Source organism: Mytilus californianus, unplaced genomic scaffold (genome assembly GCF_021869535.1).
Source record: "Mytilus californianus isolate M0D057914Y unplaced genomic scaffold, xbMytCali1.0.p SCAF_1, whole genome shotgun sequence".
NCBI lineage: Eukaryota > Metazoa > Mollusca > Bivalvia > Mytilida > Mytilidae > Mytilus > Mytilus californianus.
In genome coordinates, this window is record NW_026262581.1 from 133,056,572 (window position 1) to 133,074,769 (window position 18,198).

Here is an 18,198-nt window from a genome sequence, read left to right on the forward strand (position 1 = left end):
TGTTACGATAAAACACTTTCTGTGTTGAATTAAATGTAGCACAAAAACCTAATATCAGATTCAGCTACATGCAAAATCTGCCATTTTTGTAAATTATATATAAAATTTCCACATGCATAATAATTTAATGCAAAGTGTATCAGTGCCATGGTGTCACATGTAATGAAATGCTTAAACTTAAATGGGACTCCCTCTATGAGAATTTGTCTACATAATAAAGATTCTAGGTTGCTTTCACCCCATTTCAGATCGGGCATTTCACACAACCCAGTTTTTGGTCAAAAATGTACTGGTGAATACCTCTGTTATTTAGTGCTCCCCTCGACAGCTGCAAGGGTACAATGGAATCAGTGTTCACTCCCTAACAGGATTAATGGAGGTGTGTCGCTAACTTGTGTACAACCAACCACCAAGAACAATCCATCCCCAACCCAACACCAAGGGAGTGTTAGGACACTAGGAAGTCTGTTATGATGGAGGAAGCTGAAGTTCTCAGAGAGAACCAATAGGAAACTTGGTGGAAACAAACAAACCGATTCGATATCTGAAGATTGATCTCCTGGTCAAAGTCGGGGGCCACTTTGACCAACCGAGGCCCCCAAAGTACCAGTGTGAATGGGAATAGACATATTTTGCACTATTGGGTATTTAGCTGAACTGTGACTCAATATGACCCTAGATCCGTCTGAATAAAACTTATGATGTCATGCCAAGGCTTCAGATGTGATGAAATGCTTAAACCCAAATGTGACTCCCTGTCTATTGAGGCTATAGACCAGTTATCCTTATTAAAAGGCAATCCTTAGTAGTTTTAAGATAATTTTAGAAGATTGGAAAAGGGACAGAGATACTTTCCTTGTCAGATAAAAGAACAGATGATCAAAGTAAGATACAAAATAAAATAGGCCATGTCAAGAAATACATGTATCTATGATCATGATGATGTTATCACCAGTAATTTTTAACAGGATTTTCGAAGGAAAAATCTGTTATTGATTTGGGGATGTACGGCAGGCGGCTGCCAAACAGTGCCTGTTCATTAACATGAAATGCTTTGACGAAATTTTTTCAAATTTTGAAATGTTGTTTCCTGGGACTAAATGAAGGTCAAGTTCAATTTTCACAATTTTAGCTATTCTCGTTGTTGAGTTGTAGACCTTTTAGAAGCCAAAAGTTATACTTATTATGTGATTGAGTTATTTCCCTTTGAACAGAAATGGCAAATATCATTTTCATTAGATAATAATCTATTTTTATTAAAGGATACAGTGTTCCAGCTTGAATCTCAGGGCAGAAGGGTGCTAGTTGTCTGAAAGGGCACTTTAGCGTTATAACCCAGATTTTAAGGGCAATGTTGGACAGTGTATAAATTACCTTGAATATTGCTAGGCTCAGCTGGAGAACATTTATTTAGTTGTATTTAAACCATATTCAGAAATTAATGTGTTCTTGATGTTGGTTCCAGTAAGAATTTTTTTTCATCAAATAATCATACCATGAAGCATATCATTTTGATGTTTATCTAAACAAACTTGTACATTTGGTATGGAAAATAATCATCAGAAATTTCAATGTTTTATAACTTATACCAAAATAAACAAGTAGTTTTGAAAGATGGAGTTATACATGTTGAATGTTGAATGGAATTAAATGATCTACATTTAAATTTACTTGTTCAAACATATAGTATATATGTTATTGAGAGTTATTTATTATCATATGAATTGTTACAAAAAAATTTTTTAAGTGCACACCAAAGTGCTCCTCAGTAAGGAGTTTTATAAATATAACAGGTGAGACAGGAGATGATCATATTTTATATTGATGCAATAATATATTGCAGAAGGTACAGTTACTTTTTTCTCCATCATTGTTAAAAATGAATTTGTTGAGTGCTCCTATGTCAGGAGGATTATAAAATACAAGAAGTATTAAAAACAGGAAGTGAATCTTGTTATGTTCAAAGTACAAATTTCTTTGATTCCTCTTTAAATTTCATACTCATGGTTATGAAACAAAACATTTTTTACCAATGAAGTCAAAACTACAAAAAATCAAAAATGCTTTCAGCAGTTCTTATGAAACTTTGGTGAATTGTTTATATCTATTGATGTAAGCTCCTGTTAGAATTTTATAAATTTTACATTTTACATTTCTATGTTATGGGGTTTTATTCATTAAAAAAGGGGGGATTTCCAGTTTTCGGACAATAACTCAAAAATGCTGTCAGCAATTCTCATGAAACTTTGGTTAATTGTTTATATCTATTGATGTAAGCTCCCTTTACATTTTCATAAATTTCTAATATGACATTGAGAATTAATTGAACTTTAATTGTTTATAGTCTGACAACAGATTTACTAAGTATTGCGCAACAGCACAGTGTATTGCACAACAGCAAGAAATCTTTAATTGAATATAAATTCAATTCATATAACCAATTTCAAGTTCTTTGACTACATTTATTCAGAAACCTATAATATGTCAAATATTTAATACAATCCAAATTCAGACCTGTATCAAGCTTGAATATTGTGTCCATTTTTGCCCCAACTGTTCAGGGTTAGACCTCTGCAGGCGTATCCAGCTGCGCTCAGCGAAGCAGTTTATTCAAGTTGGTACATATCGGGGTCCAAAATTAAACTGTGTTTGATTTCAACATAAATTGAATATATATAAGGTTCTTTAAAATAAAACTTTTTTGATTTCATAAAAAATTGAATTCTTGGGTTTCTTTGATATGCTGATTCTAACAATGTACTTAGATTTTGGATATTGGACCAGAATAGGTAAATGTCCGATTTCAAATTTTTCAGTTCTTGGACCACATTCATTTTGTGTCACAAACCTATGCTAGTCAAATATTCAATCACAATCCAAATTCAGAGCTGTTTTAAGCTTAAAATTTGTTTCCATACTTGCTCAACTGTTCAGGGTTTTGACCTCTGCATGAAAAGCCGGTTTGCTGTCACTCTGACAATCTCTTTTTGTCCATGCTATAGGTCAGATATTAAATGATGTGGAAACAAAATACACAGATGTATAAAAATGGTATTTGTAATTTCTATTTAATGCTATAATGTAGGCTAGAATGTCAGTAATGAGTCTTTGTGTAGACGAAATGCTCGTCTGCCATACCAAATAATAATATAAAAATAAAAAGATGTGGTTTGATTGCCAATGAGACAACTAGAGATCAAATGATGTTGATGTAAGCAAATATAGGTTACAATATAAGCCTGGTATCTTTGATGAGTTTTACATGTACAAATTTATAAAGCAAGTTATAAAATGTTACCTTGAGTTCCCAGCAGTACCACTGATATAAATGACTATTTATCGTCTACAATGTAATTATTGAATATGGAAAAAGACAACATTGTGTTGCTAAAATCAATCCAGTTGTAGTTGTCTGTTCAACTATTTGAAAAAAGTAAGTAATTAATTTTAATCATGTTAATGTACACTAACAGTAATGAAAAGTTACATTCTTGCTTTTTGAGGATTAATTAAACAAAATTCAACAATTCTACAGTTTATGTTAATTTTTTCAGATGCAGACATTTGAAGTTGATGCATCATGTAATTCTGCAGATGATCTGAGTGATGGTGTGGCTATGTCTCAAGTTCTTCATCAAATGTGAGTCCACTTGTAGTCAGGGTGTCAGTTTGATTGTTGACTTTACAGCTAGGTGAACATGAGATATATATATTGTACCAGATTTCCGTTTTCCATGTGTTACTTGTACATGTGGTGTAAGTAAGTATGTATGACATAATGTGGTTATGTGGTGTAAGTCAGTATGTATGACATAATGTGGTTATGTGGTGTAAGTCGGTATGTATGACATAATGTGGTTATGTGGTGTAAGTCTGTATGTATGACATAATGTGGTTATGTGGTGTAAGTCGGTATGCAGGGTCCGACACTTACGGTTGTCCGATTGCCCGGGGCAAGTTAATGCCATATTCGGACAAGTAAAAACATCATCTTGGTTGTCCGATCGGGCAAGTGAAAAAAAAACTGTTATATGATTAAAATTTCACAAAATCAATAGTGTCTGTTGTTTTGTCCATAGATTTCTCAGTGATAACACCGCACGGTCGAGTAAAGTGGTCTTAACCCCCCCCCTTCAATGCGTATATTTCGTCATTTGTTCGCACTGAATTCCCCATTTTACCAAAAATAGATCACGTTTAAAAATATTGGCCAATCAGGCGGCCACGGCTTTGCTTCCTCATTGTAGTTATCAATCGGGACACCACTCTGGTGTTTCCGACGCACGTGTTATTCCCACCGATCAATGGAAAGCAGAGGTCTATTTTCGTTGTTCTAACTTTAGAATTTGACATCGGATGTGTATTTCCCTAAGATCATGAAGATGGAAAACATAAAAGTTTGAAAGAGAAAATGAAATTAAACTTTAACAAATTTGTCAGTTGTTGTCAGTTTATTAAGAAGGGTTTTTTGAAATGGCATTTCTTAGATAAATTATTATGAAATAAGTATCTCTATGTAAATGATCCAATTCCCGTATATTCCTCGATCTTTTCCCTCCCTCCTCGGCTCATATATGCCTTATAGTATCTCAGTGGTCAAGTCTAGTTGCTGCCATCATGGCACAACAATCAACCCTGGCATGTAAATGTGTAAAAGTTTGGGCATGTAGATTTCACTTTCGAACAAGTAAAAGTAATAGGGCACTTGCCCAACTGGACAAGTTGGTATAAAAGTTAATGTTGAACCCTGGTATGTATGACATAATGTGGTTATGTGGTGTAAGTCGGTATGTATGACATAATGTGGTTATTAAGTTTAAATCTACATGTACTGTTACTACAGAATGACATATTTGAGAGTACAGAATACCATGTAAATTACGTAGCTACATATACAAAATTAACTTCTTACTAGTTTAACCCATCCACATTCTGTATGTGCCTGTCCCAAGTCAGGAGCCTGTACTTCAGTGGTTGTCGTTTGTTGCTGTGTATCATATTTGTTTTTCGTTCATTATTTTGTACATAAATTAGGTCATTAGTTTTCTAGTTTGAATTGTTTAACATTTGTCATTTCAGGGCCTTTTATAGCTGACTAACGGTATTGGTTTTGCTCATTGTATAATGACCTATAGTTGTTAATTTCTGTGTCATTTTGTCTCTTGTGGAGAGTTGTCTCATTGGCAATCATACCACATCTTCTTATTTTTATATTGTTATCCGATTAACTTTTAAAGGGAGGTAAATAGTTATTTTTGGTGCAATATGTTTCCCAGTTTTTAAATCACAAACTTTTGTAGTACATGTATTTGGATTTTTTCTCACAACATTAAAGAAAAATAAAAAATTATTCCAGAACATAAACTGACAATTACAGGCTGTGCTTCATGCGTTATAAGAGAAATGCACTGTTCAATCATATATTAATTGGAGCAAATTATCATTATTCACATAAAACCCTCTAAACTGAAGGATTTCACACAATGTTATCAAATATTTTTTTTTCTATAGAGCACCAGATTACTTTGATGATAGTTGGTTGTCAAAGATAAAACCTGATGTCTCTACAAACTGGAGGCTGAAGGTAAGTACCTATGATGTACCTATGATAGGCTATGTTGTCTCTACAAACTGGAGGCTGAAAGTAAGTATCTATGATAGACTTAAACATCGGTATTAATTGTAAATATGGACATTTTTAGAAGTTATTGATGGAGAGAAGCATATGTATTGTAATAATTCTGAGACTTGTTTGTCCTTTTGCAAAGGAGAGGTGAAGGATACCAAAGGGACATTCAAACTCAAGTCGAAAATAAACTGACAAAGCCATGGCTAAGAAAGAAAAAGACAAACCGACAGACAACAGTACACAAAACACAACAAAGAAAACCAAAGACTGAGCAACACGAACCCCACCTAAAACTGGTGGTGATCTCAGGTGCTCCGTAAGAGTAAGTAGATCCTGCTCCACAAGTGGCACCCGTCGTGTTGCTCATAATTGTACAAACCAGGTGAAAAGTCTTATTCGGTAGGTCACATTCAGGGAAAAGGGGATGGGATTGTAGTTACGACAATTGGAACTCTTGGTTTAATAGCTTCTTTTTGAGCAGCAACCCTCTATCAAGGAAATCATGATCGGAAATACAAGCCCTGGGAGATATATACTCTGTATGCAGGTGCTGCTGGAATGTTGCTACATAGAAATGGAAAGTTCACAATTGGGAAGCTGAAACTATCTCTTTTGCTGTAAAGTTTTGTTTTCAACCGACCATCATTGTCAATTTCTAGATGTTAGTCAAGATATGAGGCAGACTTAACTGTATCTGTTGTATCCTTTATCTCAAGGTTGATAGGATATATGCATTCAACATAGTCACCAAATTTTGAATTATTTGCAATCATTGAACAAAATAAGTGCATGTGTAGTTAGAAATTACAAGTGAGAATTTTGTACATTATTTATTTAATTATTTTGTAGGTCAGTAACCTTAAGAAGATCCTGAAAGGAATTCTAGAGTTCAATCTGGAGGTCAGTTTAATTGAAGATTTCTGGAAGTCTATGTGTTGTGTTTCAGGCTGTGTATAATGTTTGTATATGATTGACTATACGCATACAGTCATAGCCATATGTGTATATATTTATATCATCTGACCATACTATGGTCCAGGTTATTAACACGATGATAAAGATGATTTTACATGATACTTTCAAATGCAAGAGAACAGATACACCCACACTCAGACAGGTTTGCAGAACAAGCTGTGTGTTCCTCTGAAAGAAGAATTCTTCCATAGTTAATCTGCTTAATTTTTTATGTAAAATATGAGCAATTGCAGTGCAATATTTTGATAATTAACTTTGTCCAAAACTTGTTTGTTTTGTGTCTTACATGTACTTACTGCTGTGGCATCTTATATTCTTTTGAATAATTTTTTATTGTTGTATTTCCTGAACATCATGTTTTGTTTCTTACTTGCTGAACTAAAAGCACACAGGATGGATAAATGAGCACAAAACATTGATAAACGTTTCTCGTGCATATATGGTCTTTATACTCATATGTTCTTACCTGTTAATAACCAAATGAGTATATACTCATATGGTCCAAATACTCATATTTATATATATATCCAAAACATACATTAATTGAAAGTTTGATAACGTAATCATTATTACAACAAAGTTTAATAAAGTTTTCCCTTTGTAAATCATATAGAGAATGAATGTAGGATTAATGTGATAATATAAAAGTAAATAGATGTGGTATGATTGCCAATGAGACAACTATCAACGGAGTTCAAATGAAGTGGATATAAGCAATTATAGGCCACTGTACTGCCTTCAACAATGAGAAAAACTCATACTGTGTAGTCAGCTATAAAAGTAACATACATGAAAAATGTGAAACAATTCAAATGAGATAAGTAAAGGCCTAATTTATAACAAAACAATTTATGAAAAACAAATATGACATGAACCAACGACAACCACTGAACTATTTATTTTATAGATACTTGGAATAGAGATCCAGGATTTCCAAATGCCTAATATCAATGACATAGGTAAGTTTTTAGTTTTCACCATATATAATAAAGACAATATAAATAAATCAGAATCTTTTGATAAAAATTATACTTCACAATAATATCATATCACAATAATATCATACCTGTCCTCTACATGCAAATGTTTTCATTACAAAGTTAGTCTGTCAACTATGATGTTATATTCAGGTGAACACTGTAACACATCGGAGCTGTCACGCTTGCTACAGTTAATACTGGGGTGTGCTGTAAACTGTGCTGACAAACAGGAATATATACAGAGAATTATGTCCATGGAGGTCTCTGTCCAACAGGTTGTAATGAATGCCATACAAGAGGTATGTTTTACTTAAAATTCACTGACTGAATTTAGTATTTCACATAGAAATTTCTAATGTTGAGAAATCATATATTATTGACATAACATTTTAAAAGAAGTGTAATTCTCACTAAGGGGAAATTTACTACAAGAAAACATAAATTTTGTAGCCAGTTAATACAAATATGCATTGCATTAGATACTATATAAAACATGTCATAGATATTGTTTTAAATGTTTTTTTACAAAATCACTTACGCTATTTATTATTTCATTATGTTTGTTACAGCTGATGATGAAAGAAGTGTCAACCAATGGAGATGGTGATTCTGAAATGGCTGACCAGGTTAGTAATCGGCATGGAAACAAATTGTTCTAACACATCAAAAAGACAAATATTATTTAATAACTGTATATTCACTTAATCTTTTTTCGTTCAGAAATTTGAGAATTGCAAACAAAGATGACAAACAGTAAATACCATTATATCTATTTATAGAACTTTCAAGATGTTATTTATCTTGATCTCAAACCATATTTAAAAGGTTTTATATATAAGAAAAGATATTGTGTCAAGGAGACAACAACCCGACCAAAGACCAGAAAACAGCCCAAGGCCACCAATGGGTCTTCAATGCAGCAAGAAAAACCCGCACCTGGAGGCGGGCTTCAGCTGGCCACTTAACAATACTGTATAATGTATATTGCCATTTTCTTCTTTTAAAACAAGAGAGTTACCCATGTAAGAGCTGATTAAATATGAACAGTCAAGAAGAATTTTGAATTGCAGAGAGCAGTTTATTTCTTACCAGAAATAATTAAGTTTAGGTGAAGTGAACCATACATCTAAGGACTGGACATTTATTGAAAACTGAAAAAGAGTTGCGATAATCTCCCTTTTATCATGCAGTGACAGATCACAAAAAAATATATCTGTTTGGGAGAATTTACTTGTTTAATTTATTTCACAAAAGAATAAATAACACATGCTATTTACTATATTTAATTTTCTATTTACTTATTCACTACAATTTCATACACAAATGGATAAATCTTTGCATATAAGATTCCATCAGTATTGATTTAGCAACTGATTTGTTTATGTACAGTTGAAGAAAGCAGTTGATGATTTGAACTCAGCACTTGAAGACAAAGAAGACCTAACACAGAGATGTCATGAACTAGATGTACAGGTGTGTACAATTATACATTTAGTGTTGTTGTTTTGTTGATGCTTTGGGATTTCAGTGGAGTTAAATATATATTCTTGTCTGTATGACAGGGGACTGTGTCCATTGTACACAACATAATCTTGTATATTATAAAAGCAAACTTTGACAGACCTTATGATTATTATTTGATTATTGATATTAACAGAGTATTATATTATTCCATTATATTATTCCATTATGTTATTCCATTATGTAATTCCATTATGTTATTCCATTATATTAATCCATTATGTTATTCCATTATGTTATTCCATTATATTATTCCATTATGTTATTCCATTATATTATTCCATGCAAATTATATTGTTTGATATTAACAGTGAAAGATTCTTGTTTTTGGTTAATACCATACACATTGTATAAGTTTATGATGATTTATATATTCCAAAGAAGGCTGATACTAAATTGATTTATGGTAACTTTTAAAGGTTGCAGGCTTATTAGAGGAGAAACAAGTTTTATTCAGTGAGAATGAACGACTACAGGAGAGAGTGAACCAGGCGGAGAACCTGGATGAACCGAGGTAAGTTACAGACTAGAAGGTTTGAACAACATCTGCAAGGGCAGGAAAATTTATATTGTGTATATACACAGGTGAAATCAATGAAGTATGGTATATTTATTTTAAAAAAATATGTTACTAGTAAAAAATAGATTTGGATCATATTGACATTTTTCATAAGTACTAAGATTTTATGAAACTTAATTGCCAATTTAGTGATAAATGTCCTTTTATACATATTTGAGGGGTTGTTCCTTCAAAATTGTTTGATCAAAAGTTATTCATTGAAAACCAATTAACCACAACGCACAGCAATGTACAAAATGAACTTTAAACTGGAACCTGTTTCCAAGCATTTTGATTCATAGGTAAATAACCAGTAATCCAATTAAAGGCAACCTTGGGTGTTTTCCATATTTTGGTTGGAACCAATTGTGGCAACCAAATTAATAATCAGACACATCTGATCCAGTTTAATCTAGTTATTTGTTTGAAATTACAAGCCAAACAAACAGGAAGTAGTACACATGACAATTGAGACAGCAAAATAGAAAGCACTCAAGAATTTTTATGGATAGTAATATTTAAGCACAATAAATTAGATTATAGGTTATATATTAATTTGCTCTGTTTCTAGCCTGTTCCCTAGGTAAGTTGATAATAGTGAGAGCTACATATGTATTATTGCACCATGTATAAGTTCTACTAATACAGATCTTAAGACTTTGGGGGCGTGTCTAAGCATGCTCATAAATCATTCTATGAAGTAAGAGGGAACTGATTGTATAGTAAAAGAGGATGTGTCAGGGCATGGAGTATTGCTTGATAATATTTTTACAGAAAGTAAATGTATTTGTTTTCTCTTTGTATTTAATCCCCTTTCTATTTAGCCAATGGAAAAAATTAAATGCAATGCATTGTTTTGCATGTAATTAATAGTGAATTATTTTGACTTGCAAAACTCAAAAACTTAAGATGACAACAGTTGAGTTGTAGTAGAGTTTGATTGAGTTATACAAACCTGTTTTCTTCTATCATATATATAAACTTTTAACTTTCTTTGATAGACTTTTAGAATCTTGTCTGTTGCCTATACACCATATTTATTAGTATTTAGAAGTCAGAAAAATGTATTCCATTCTAATATATCCATGTATCGTGACAAGATTAATATCTTTGCTAATGTAAATATGCTTTGTTGACGTCAGTATAATGTGTATTTATCTGGTAGTGGTTTCTTCTGGTAAGTCTAAATATATCAGTCACATGTGATAGATAGCACAGATGTCAGTTATTCTAAGGAATCATTGTAATTCTTGGGTATTTTTGAACTCCAGATTTCAGCATCCACATAAGGAGATCCACTTTTACAGTTTTTCATCAGTGTGCCACTATGACAAGTACTATTGCAAAATGAACATTTATAAATTTTATTTTTTGTTTTATATTCCAAAAAGTGATAGAAATATATATTTTTGATACTTTACTGGCAAATTACTGCTGCATTCATTAATTGCAGTTTAACTCATTTCTACAACAGGTAGGTCACTATGACCTATATGTCATGTCTGAATGACAGTTCCTTTTTTCTTGCATTTTGGTCAATATCTTAATACTTCAGTGTTATGTTTCTTTAGAACATGGCTTGACCTTGATATTACATGTACTAATTACTGTTCAACATTAATGTTACTATTAATGGTTTTTGGGTCATATTTTAAAATCCCAGAATAATATTTCTACCTTTATAGCTTTCTTTTAAATGGAACAACTATGTTAAAAATAAATGTATTAATTTAAAAAAGATTACACCCTGTCAATAATCTAGTTTAGCCTAATAAATAATTACCACATGCAATAACTGAAACTATAACTGACTGAATATTTATGAAATGAATCCAAAAAGTTGGTGAAGTGACATGTTTGTACTAACGGTTGTTGCAGTTTGCCTTGATAGTGTGTGCTGGTTTGTCTTGTGTAATGTTTGAATGTATGTGAATTGTTGCCCTGGTATATTGAGAAGTGTGATTTGCCTGAATGTGAATGGTTGCCCTGGTGTATTTAAAAGTGTGACTTGCCCATAAGTAAATAGTTGCATTGGTATTTTTAGAAGTGTGACTTACCCATGTTTAAATGGTTGCAAATTTCCTTGGTATTTTTAGAAGTGTGACTCACAGTGTAGAGTTTAGTGTGTGACATTGCCACATTGTATACTTCTATTGATTTGCATATAAATTGATTAAAATTGAAACTTTGTTAAATCGGATAAATTTACTTCATGCTTGACAAATTAGGGGTCAACTTTTAGTATCCTATACAGAACTGGATTCAATTTTTGAAATAGTTGATTAGTTGAAGTTTTGAGAAGTCTTTAAATTTTAAACTATTTTGGTATTTTTGTCCACAAATGCACAATTTTTGTCTGATACTTAAAACATCTGTTTTATTCATGTTAATTTACATGTATTGAGTTGGATTAGTATACACAGCAGCTGTAGTTCTAAAAATGTTTTTGTTTCTGTTTTCAGTACACCAGCAGGTAAAAGATATCAACAGTTACTTCTACAGGTAGAAAAATTACAGGAAGAAAATTTTAAAATTGATGCTGGTAAGTGGACAAGCAAATTTTTTCATTATATGCATCAAACATAGTTAAGTTGTTATCTAAAATAATTGGATCAGCACTTATAAGTATATTTACACTTTATTGATTTTTTTAATCCCATTACAAAATAGTCTTGTTGTAATTCCACATAATAAACTTCATAAAGCACTGAATCATTGGTCTGAACAGAGAGACATGGATTTTATATGGACATACAAGTATCCCTTGTTTCTTGTTTGACCTTTAGTCTTCAGACCTTTACTCTGTTATTTCCCTTTGTACAGATCTTAATTCTTGTTTGACCTTTAGTCTTCAGGCCTTTACTCTGTCACTACCCTTTGTACAGATCTTATTTCTTGTTTGACCTTTAGTCTTCAGGCCTTTACTCTGTCACTACCCTTTGTACAGATCTTATTTATTGTTTGACCTTTAATCTTCAGGTCTTTACTCTGTTATTTCCCTTTGTACAGATCTCATTTCTTGTTTGACTTTTAGCCTTCAGGCCTTTACTCTGTTATTTCCCTTTGTACAGATCTTATTTCTTGTTTGACCTTTAGTCTTCAGGCCTTTACTCTGTCACTACCCTTTGTACAGATCTTATTTATTGTTTGACCTTTAATCTTCAGGCCTTTACTCTGTCACTACCCTTTGTACAGATCTTATTTTTTGTTTGACCTTTAGCCTTCAGGCCTTTACTCTGTTATTTCCCTTTGTACAGATCTTATTTCTTGTTTGACCTTTAGACTTCAGGTCTTTACTCTGTCATCACCCTTTGTACAGATCTTATTTTTTGTTTGACCTTTAGCCTTCAGGACTTTACTCTGTTATTTCCCTTTGTACAGATCTTATTTCTTGTTTGACCTTTAGTCTTCATGCCTTTACTCTGTCATTTCCCTTTGTACAGATCTTATTTCTTGTTTGACTTTTAGCCTTCAGGCCTTTACTCTGTTATTTCCCTTTGTTCAGATCTTATTTCTTGTTTGAACTTTAGTCTTCAGGCCTTTACTCTGTTATTTCCCTTTGTACAGATCTTATTTCTTGTTTGACCTTTAGTCTTCAGGCCTTTACTCTGGTATTTCCCTTTGTACAGATCTTATTTCTTGTTTGACCTTTAGTCTTCAGGCCTTTACTCTATCACTACCCTTTGTACAGATCTTATTTATTGTTTGACCTTTAATCTTCAGGCCTTTACTCTGTTATTTCCCTTTGTACAGATCTTATTTCTTGTTTGACCTTTAGTCTTCAGGCCTTTACTCTGTCACTAACCTTTGTACAGATCTTATTTATTGTTTGACCTTTAATCTTTAGGCCTTTACTCTGTCACTACCCTTTGTACAGATCTTATTTATTGTTTGACCTTTAGTCTTCAGGCCTTTACTCTGTCATTTCCCTTTGTACAGATCTTATTTCTTGTTTGACCTTTAGCCTTCAGGCCTTTACTCTGTCATTTCCCTTTGTACAGATCTTAATTCTTATTTGACCTTTAGCCTTCAGGCCTTTACTCTGTTATTTCCCTTTGTACAGATCTTATTTCTTGTAAGCCTATGAATATTATTTTGTTTTAGACTCAAGGTTCATGTTATTTTTGTTATCTGTCTGTTATAGAAAATCAGAAATTCTCAAATTTACACAAATCAAATTAATTAATTATATATATGCACCACAGTTAAAAGGTTTATGTAGATCTGGCATTGCAAAGTCATGCTGACAAGTGTTGTATAGCCCAAATAGGCATCAGATCCCTATAATCTAGTTCCAATTAATTAGAAAACTTTTTTATTGCCCCCTCTATGAAAGTAGAGTGGCATTATGTTTTGCAGTCTATGTGTCAGTCTTGTTCATAAGTCTGTCTGGCCCGTATCAGGATAAAGTATTGATGTACGTAGTTGGTTGGCACATCAACTTGAAACTTTGTACACATGTTCATTATGAAGTGAACTGTTTAATATATATGCCAATAAAGCATAAGAGTTCATAGTTCACCTAGCATGGAAATAAGATAGTGTGAGTGGGGGATGGTGTCATGGATGCATATTCTTGTTTACAAATGCACCAATATCAAGATAATATTTATATATACATATATGTTAATATTAATTATTACACTTATGATGTTCCTTAGGAAAGGCTTTAGATTTTATCATTTTAGTGTGAAATATAGAAAATCTCATTATTGCATTCATGTAGCAATAGTACTGAGATTAACCTAAACAATTAATATAATCTTTATAAGTATTAGATATTTATATGGATCATGTTTTCTTTTTCAGCAAGAGATGACTACAGAATAAAGCTTGAATTAATGACAAAAGAATTCAATGACATCAAATATAAGGTTGGTTCTTTTTAGTATACTTATGTTAATTAAAAAAATAGTTGTAAAATTTAAAAAAAAATTATTGTTCACTATTTCTTCTCTTTATTATGTTTCTCTTTTTCCTGTGTAAAGCGTCACTATAACAACATATAGTGTAATTAGTTGGAGGTATAGATAAGTCCAATGAAAAGGTCCCTAGGGGATGACAGTTTATTAGAATGTTTATTGCTTATTGTTTAAGACATAATGAAGGAAATCCTGATGACTTTACCATCATTGGTAAAAAAATTGGTCCCAATCCTACTGTTAGAATGATTTTTTATCCTTTTTTATTGAAATTTATTTAAGTTTTATCATCTTTTAACCGAGAAATAACAATATTGTTTCAGAACACAGAGTTAACATCTATAGCTGAGGAAGCAAGAGGATTGAAGGATGAATTAGATGTTTTGCGTCATACATCAGAACAAGTTGTAAGTTATCTTCATAGGATTATCCAGTCCACACAGTTCACTACATCTTGGTCATTTTGACCTACACTTTACATTATGAAAGTTTGAGGTTTAGATGAATTTCTTTGATACCAAATGAAGTAATTCATAATATTCTACTACTACAATCTTGTATTATACATCACAATGATGATACAATTAAGGGACTACAACATTTATTTTATGCTGAAGTAGCCTCTTAGAGACATATTGTAACGGTTTAGGGGTAAGCTGTAGGTTTGTACATACAACTTTTTCGGGCTACTCAGTAAACATTCACCTCTCCTTTAATGTTTGTTGTTTACTGTCAGCCAACGCGTATATAAAAACATTGATGAACATTACATATACTTTTATTATTATTGTATGTAAATATTATTTGTAAGGTCTCTGGGAGTAATGATATAGAGTTTGTCTTCACTGTTTGACCAGGGGGGTCCCATGACTGAACGATGGTTCCCATCTTCTGTTTACCCTTATTTCACACATTCCGGCTTTATTACCTTGCTATTTTGTTTGCGTAAGGCCTGAATATTGTAACCGGGGGCCCATACTTGCTAAGAGTAAGCTTAGGGAAGTCCCGTTTGTCCATTTTCCGACTTGACTGAATGTCAACATTCCCAATTGCCGCCATTTGCATCAGTAGGTTTATTGACGTCAGTGACCTAATGATCTGAGATCAGCATCCAATCAGCATTACGTAATTTGCCCACATTCACCATAGGGGCACGAGACTTTGGTGGAACAGATGTATAAAAGCGAGTGCACATCATTTTCTAGGAGACTACGGCACGCTACCAGGGCGTTCACTCCTGATACCAAAGCAACCCAAATATGCCGCAGTCGATGCAACCCTTAAAATACATGTACCTTTGCTATTGTGCAGTTGAAGAGCGTACAAAAACCAAAAACTAAAGCAATTTGTGTCAAATTGGATAAGGCTGTCTATGCCTAGGCATTGACAAACCGTTAGTTAAATTCCAAATAATTTAAAAGTTTCTTTTGCGGGAAATTTTTCAGAGTATGACAACATCAATGATATTTTATGTCCACCCTAAAGTGTAACACTTATTTTTTTTTCAGACAAAATATGAAACAATGATTGAATCTTACAAGAAAAAACTAGGTAAGCTTACTTTGTGGAGGTTCTTTCATAAAAAGGTAAATGTCCTGTATTATTTCATCAGAAAAGTGAGGTAAGTAACTGGATTATTTCATCAGAAAAAGTGAGGTAAGTAACTGGATTATTTCATCAGAAAAGTGAGGTAAGTAACTGGATTATTTCATCAGAAAAGTGAGGTAAGTAACTGGATTATTTCATCAGAAAAAGTGAGGTAAGTAACTGTATTATTTCATCAGAAAGAGGGAGGTAAGTACTGGATTATTTCATCAGAAAAAGTGAGGTAAGTAACTGGATTATTTACCCATGTATGATTTTCTGTTATAAAATTATGAACATTGAGTTCAATAAATCACAAACATTACTCTACATTTAAACTCTCTGAAATGATACATTGTCCAAATTAGACCCATTCACATACAATTTTATCACAATTCTTTACAAAAATCTGTTATGAGAATCAAATATTTTTTTAATGAACAGATGAAATGGGAGATTTAAGAGTACAAGTGAAACTGTTAGAAGAGAAAAATACAAAATATATGCAGGAACAGCTAGAGATGGAAGAGGTAAATAACTAATTCTTATGTAATTCATTTGTAATGGCACTTTTAGTAAGACATTTATTTTGAGGGGATAAAATCCACTGTTTTCAAATGTGGTATGCAGTCCTTCATAAATTCATTTAACAAAAACATGTCAATTTGCACTAGACAGAATAATAATGTGGTTTAAAACATCTCAAATTGAGTTTAATTGTAACATATTAAAGAAACTCTATAACATATTTTTGTGAATGTAATATCTATGACAGACATAGACATTGCATTCACAAAAATATGTTATAGACTTTCTTTAATGTGTTACAATTAAACTCAATTTGAAACGGTCAAATCTTGAAAGGCATCGAAAAATATAAAAATACAATGCAGTTATTCCTTAATTTCATGCATGTTCATCGAACTCGTCTACCAGTGACACAGTATTCAACTATGAAATAAAGTTACTTCTGTTTTGTTAGTCATTCATTAAGTGGTATCAGTCATTACTTGCCAATATTTCACTTTAAACAAAAAAAATAACAGGAAAAAATATACCAGTAAAGCCAGTTCTAATAGGGCTTTACATTTCAGATTTTAGGTATGGTAAACTCAGAAGTTTTTGCTATCTTTTTATTGTTGCGAAAATTGCGACAGGATAGATATCACAAAATTAAGAACTTGCACATTCAACATTTTGATAGCATTATCGTATGTAGCATTTCATGCAGTAATTAATCTCATATTTTTTACCATTGTCCATCAATCAAAAAAAAATTCTGAATTTACAGTACTAATATTAATGATTATCAGAACTAAAAAATATAGTATATAGGTATTTTTTTCAAAAAAGAAATATGTCCCAAAATGATATTTTACAATAAATGTAATTATCTAAAACAAAATTAATTATTGAATTTATTACATACTTAATTTGACCATTTTTAGGAAATGAGAAAGTCTGGTTCAATGAAACAACAGTTTGATATGTACAAACGTCAGGTCCATGAGCTACAGAATAAGTTATATGATGAGACAAAGAGGGCTGATAAGTCTGACTTTGAAGCTAAGAGAGCTGTAGATAAAATGGCAACACTACAAAGAGAAAAAGAGGTAAACAGACATTGACTCTGGTATGGCAATAAACAGACATTGATTCTGGTATGGCAATACAGTGACAAATGGCTATTTGTGCAATTTAGTGGACCCTTTTTAACATGATTGAAATTAGTTATTCTGTTAAATTTGTTACTGTTTATTTAATGTGCGTAAACAAATTGAAAACAATTGTATAATCTAAACACACTCTCTTATTTGATCAGACTGGCTCATGTTACCATCAGATATATATATATGTAACACTCAGAAACGTGTCCATCCCCCCAAACGTGTCCATATGATGTCGTTTGAACTGCAAAACATGTCTAGTTGCTAAAGGGCGCCAAAACGTGTTTTGTTTATAAGCGCCCAATTGTGTCCATTTAATTCAAAAAAGGCCAAACGTGTCCAGTTTATATGAAACCGTAAA

The 18,198-nt window shown here is 32.3% G+C and overlaps 1 protein-coding gene across 2 annotated transcripts in view; it reads left to right on the plus strand.

The window, feature by feature from the left end:
• LOC127735023 (protein Hook homolog 3-like) overlaps positions 1 to 18,198 on the plus strand; it is a 34,668-nt gene that overhangs the window by 125 nt on the left and 16,345 nt on the right. The window contains exons 2-16 of one of the 2 annotated variants that reach the window (XM_052245094.1): positions 3,555 to 3,640; positions 5,512 to 5,584; positions 6,479 to 6,529; positions 7,512 to 7,563; positions 7,735 to 7,883; positions 8,154 to 8,210; positions 8,974 to 9,057; positions 9,525 to 9,619; positions 10,236 to 10,247; positions 12,127 to 12,206; positions 14,474 to 14,538; positions 14,910 to 14,993; positions 16,095 to 16,137; positions 16,615 to 16,700; positions 17,619 to 17,783. In XM_052245094.1, coding sequence (XP_052101054.1) covers positions 3,555 to 3,640; positions 5,512 to 5,584; positions 6,479 to 6,529; positions 7,512 to 7,563; positions 7,735 to 7,883; positions 8,154 to 8,210; positions 8,974 to 9,057; positions 9,525 to 9,619; positions 10,236 to 10,247; positions 12,127 to 12,206; positions 14,474 to 14,538; positions 14,910 to 14,993; positions 16,095 to 16,137; positions 16,615 to 16,700; positions 17,619 to 17,783 — 1,182 coding nt within the window. The remainder of the gene's footprint in view (positions 1 to 3,554; positions 3,641 to 5,511; positions 5,585 to 6,478; positions 6,530 to 7,511; positions 7,564 to 7,734; positions 7,884 to 8,153; positions 8,211 to 8,973; positions 9,058 to 9,524; positions 9,620 to 10,235; positions 10,248 to 12,126; positions 12,207 to 14,473; positions 14,539 to 14,909; positions 14,994 to 16,094; positions 16,138 to 16,614; positions 16,701 to 17,618; positions 17,784 to 18,198) is intronic. The other variant, XM_052245106.1, reaches the window with a different exon arrangement.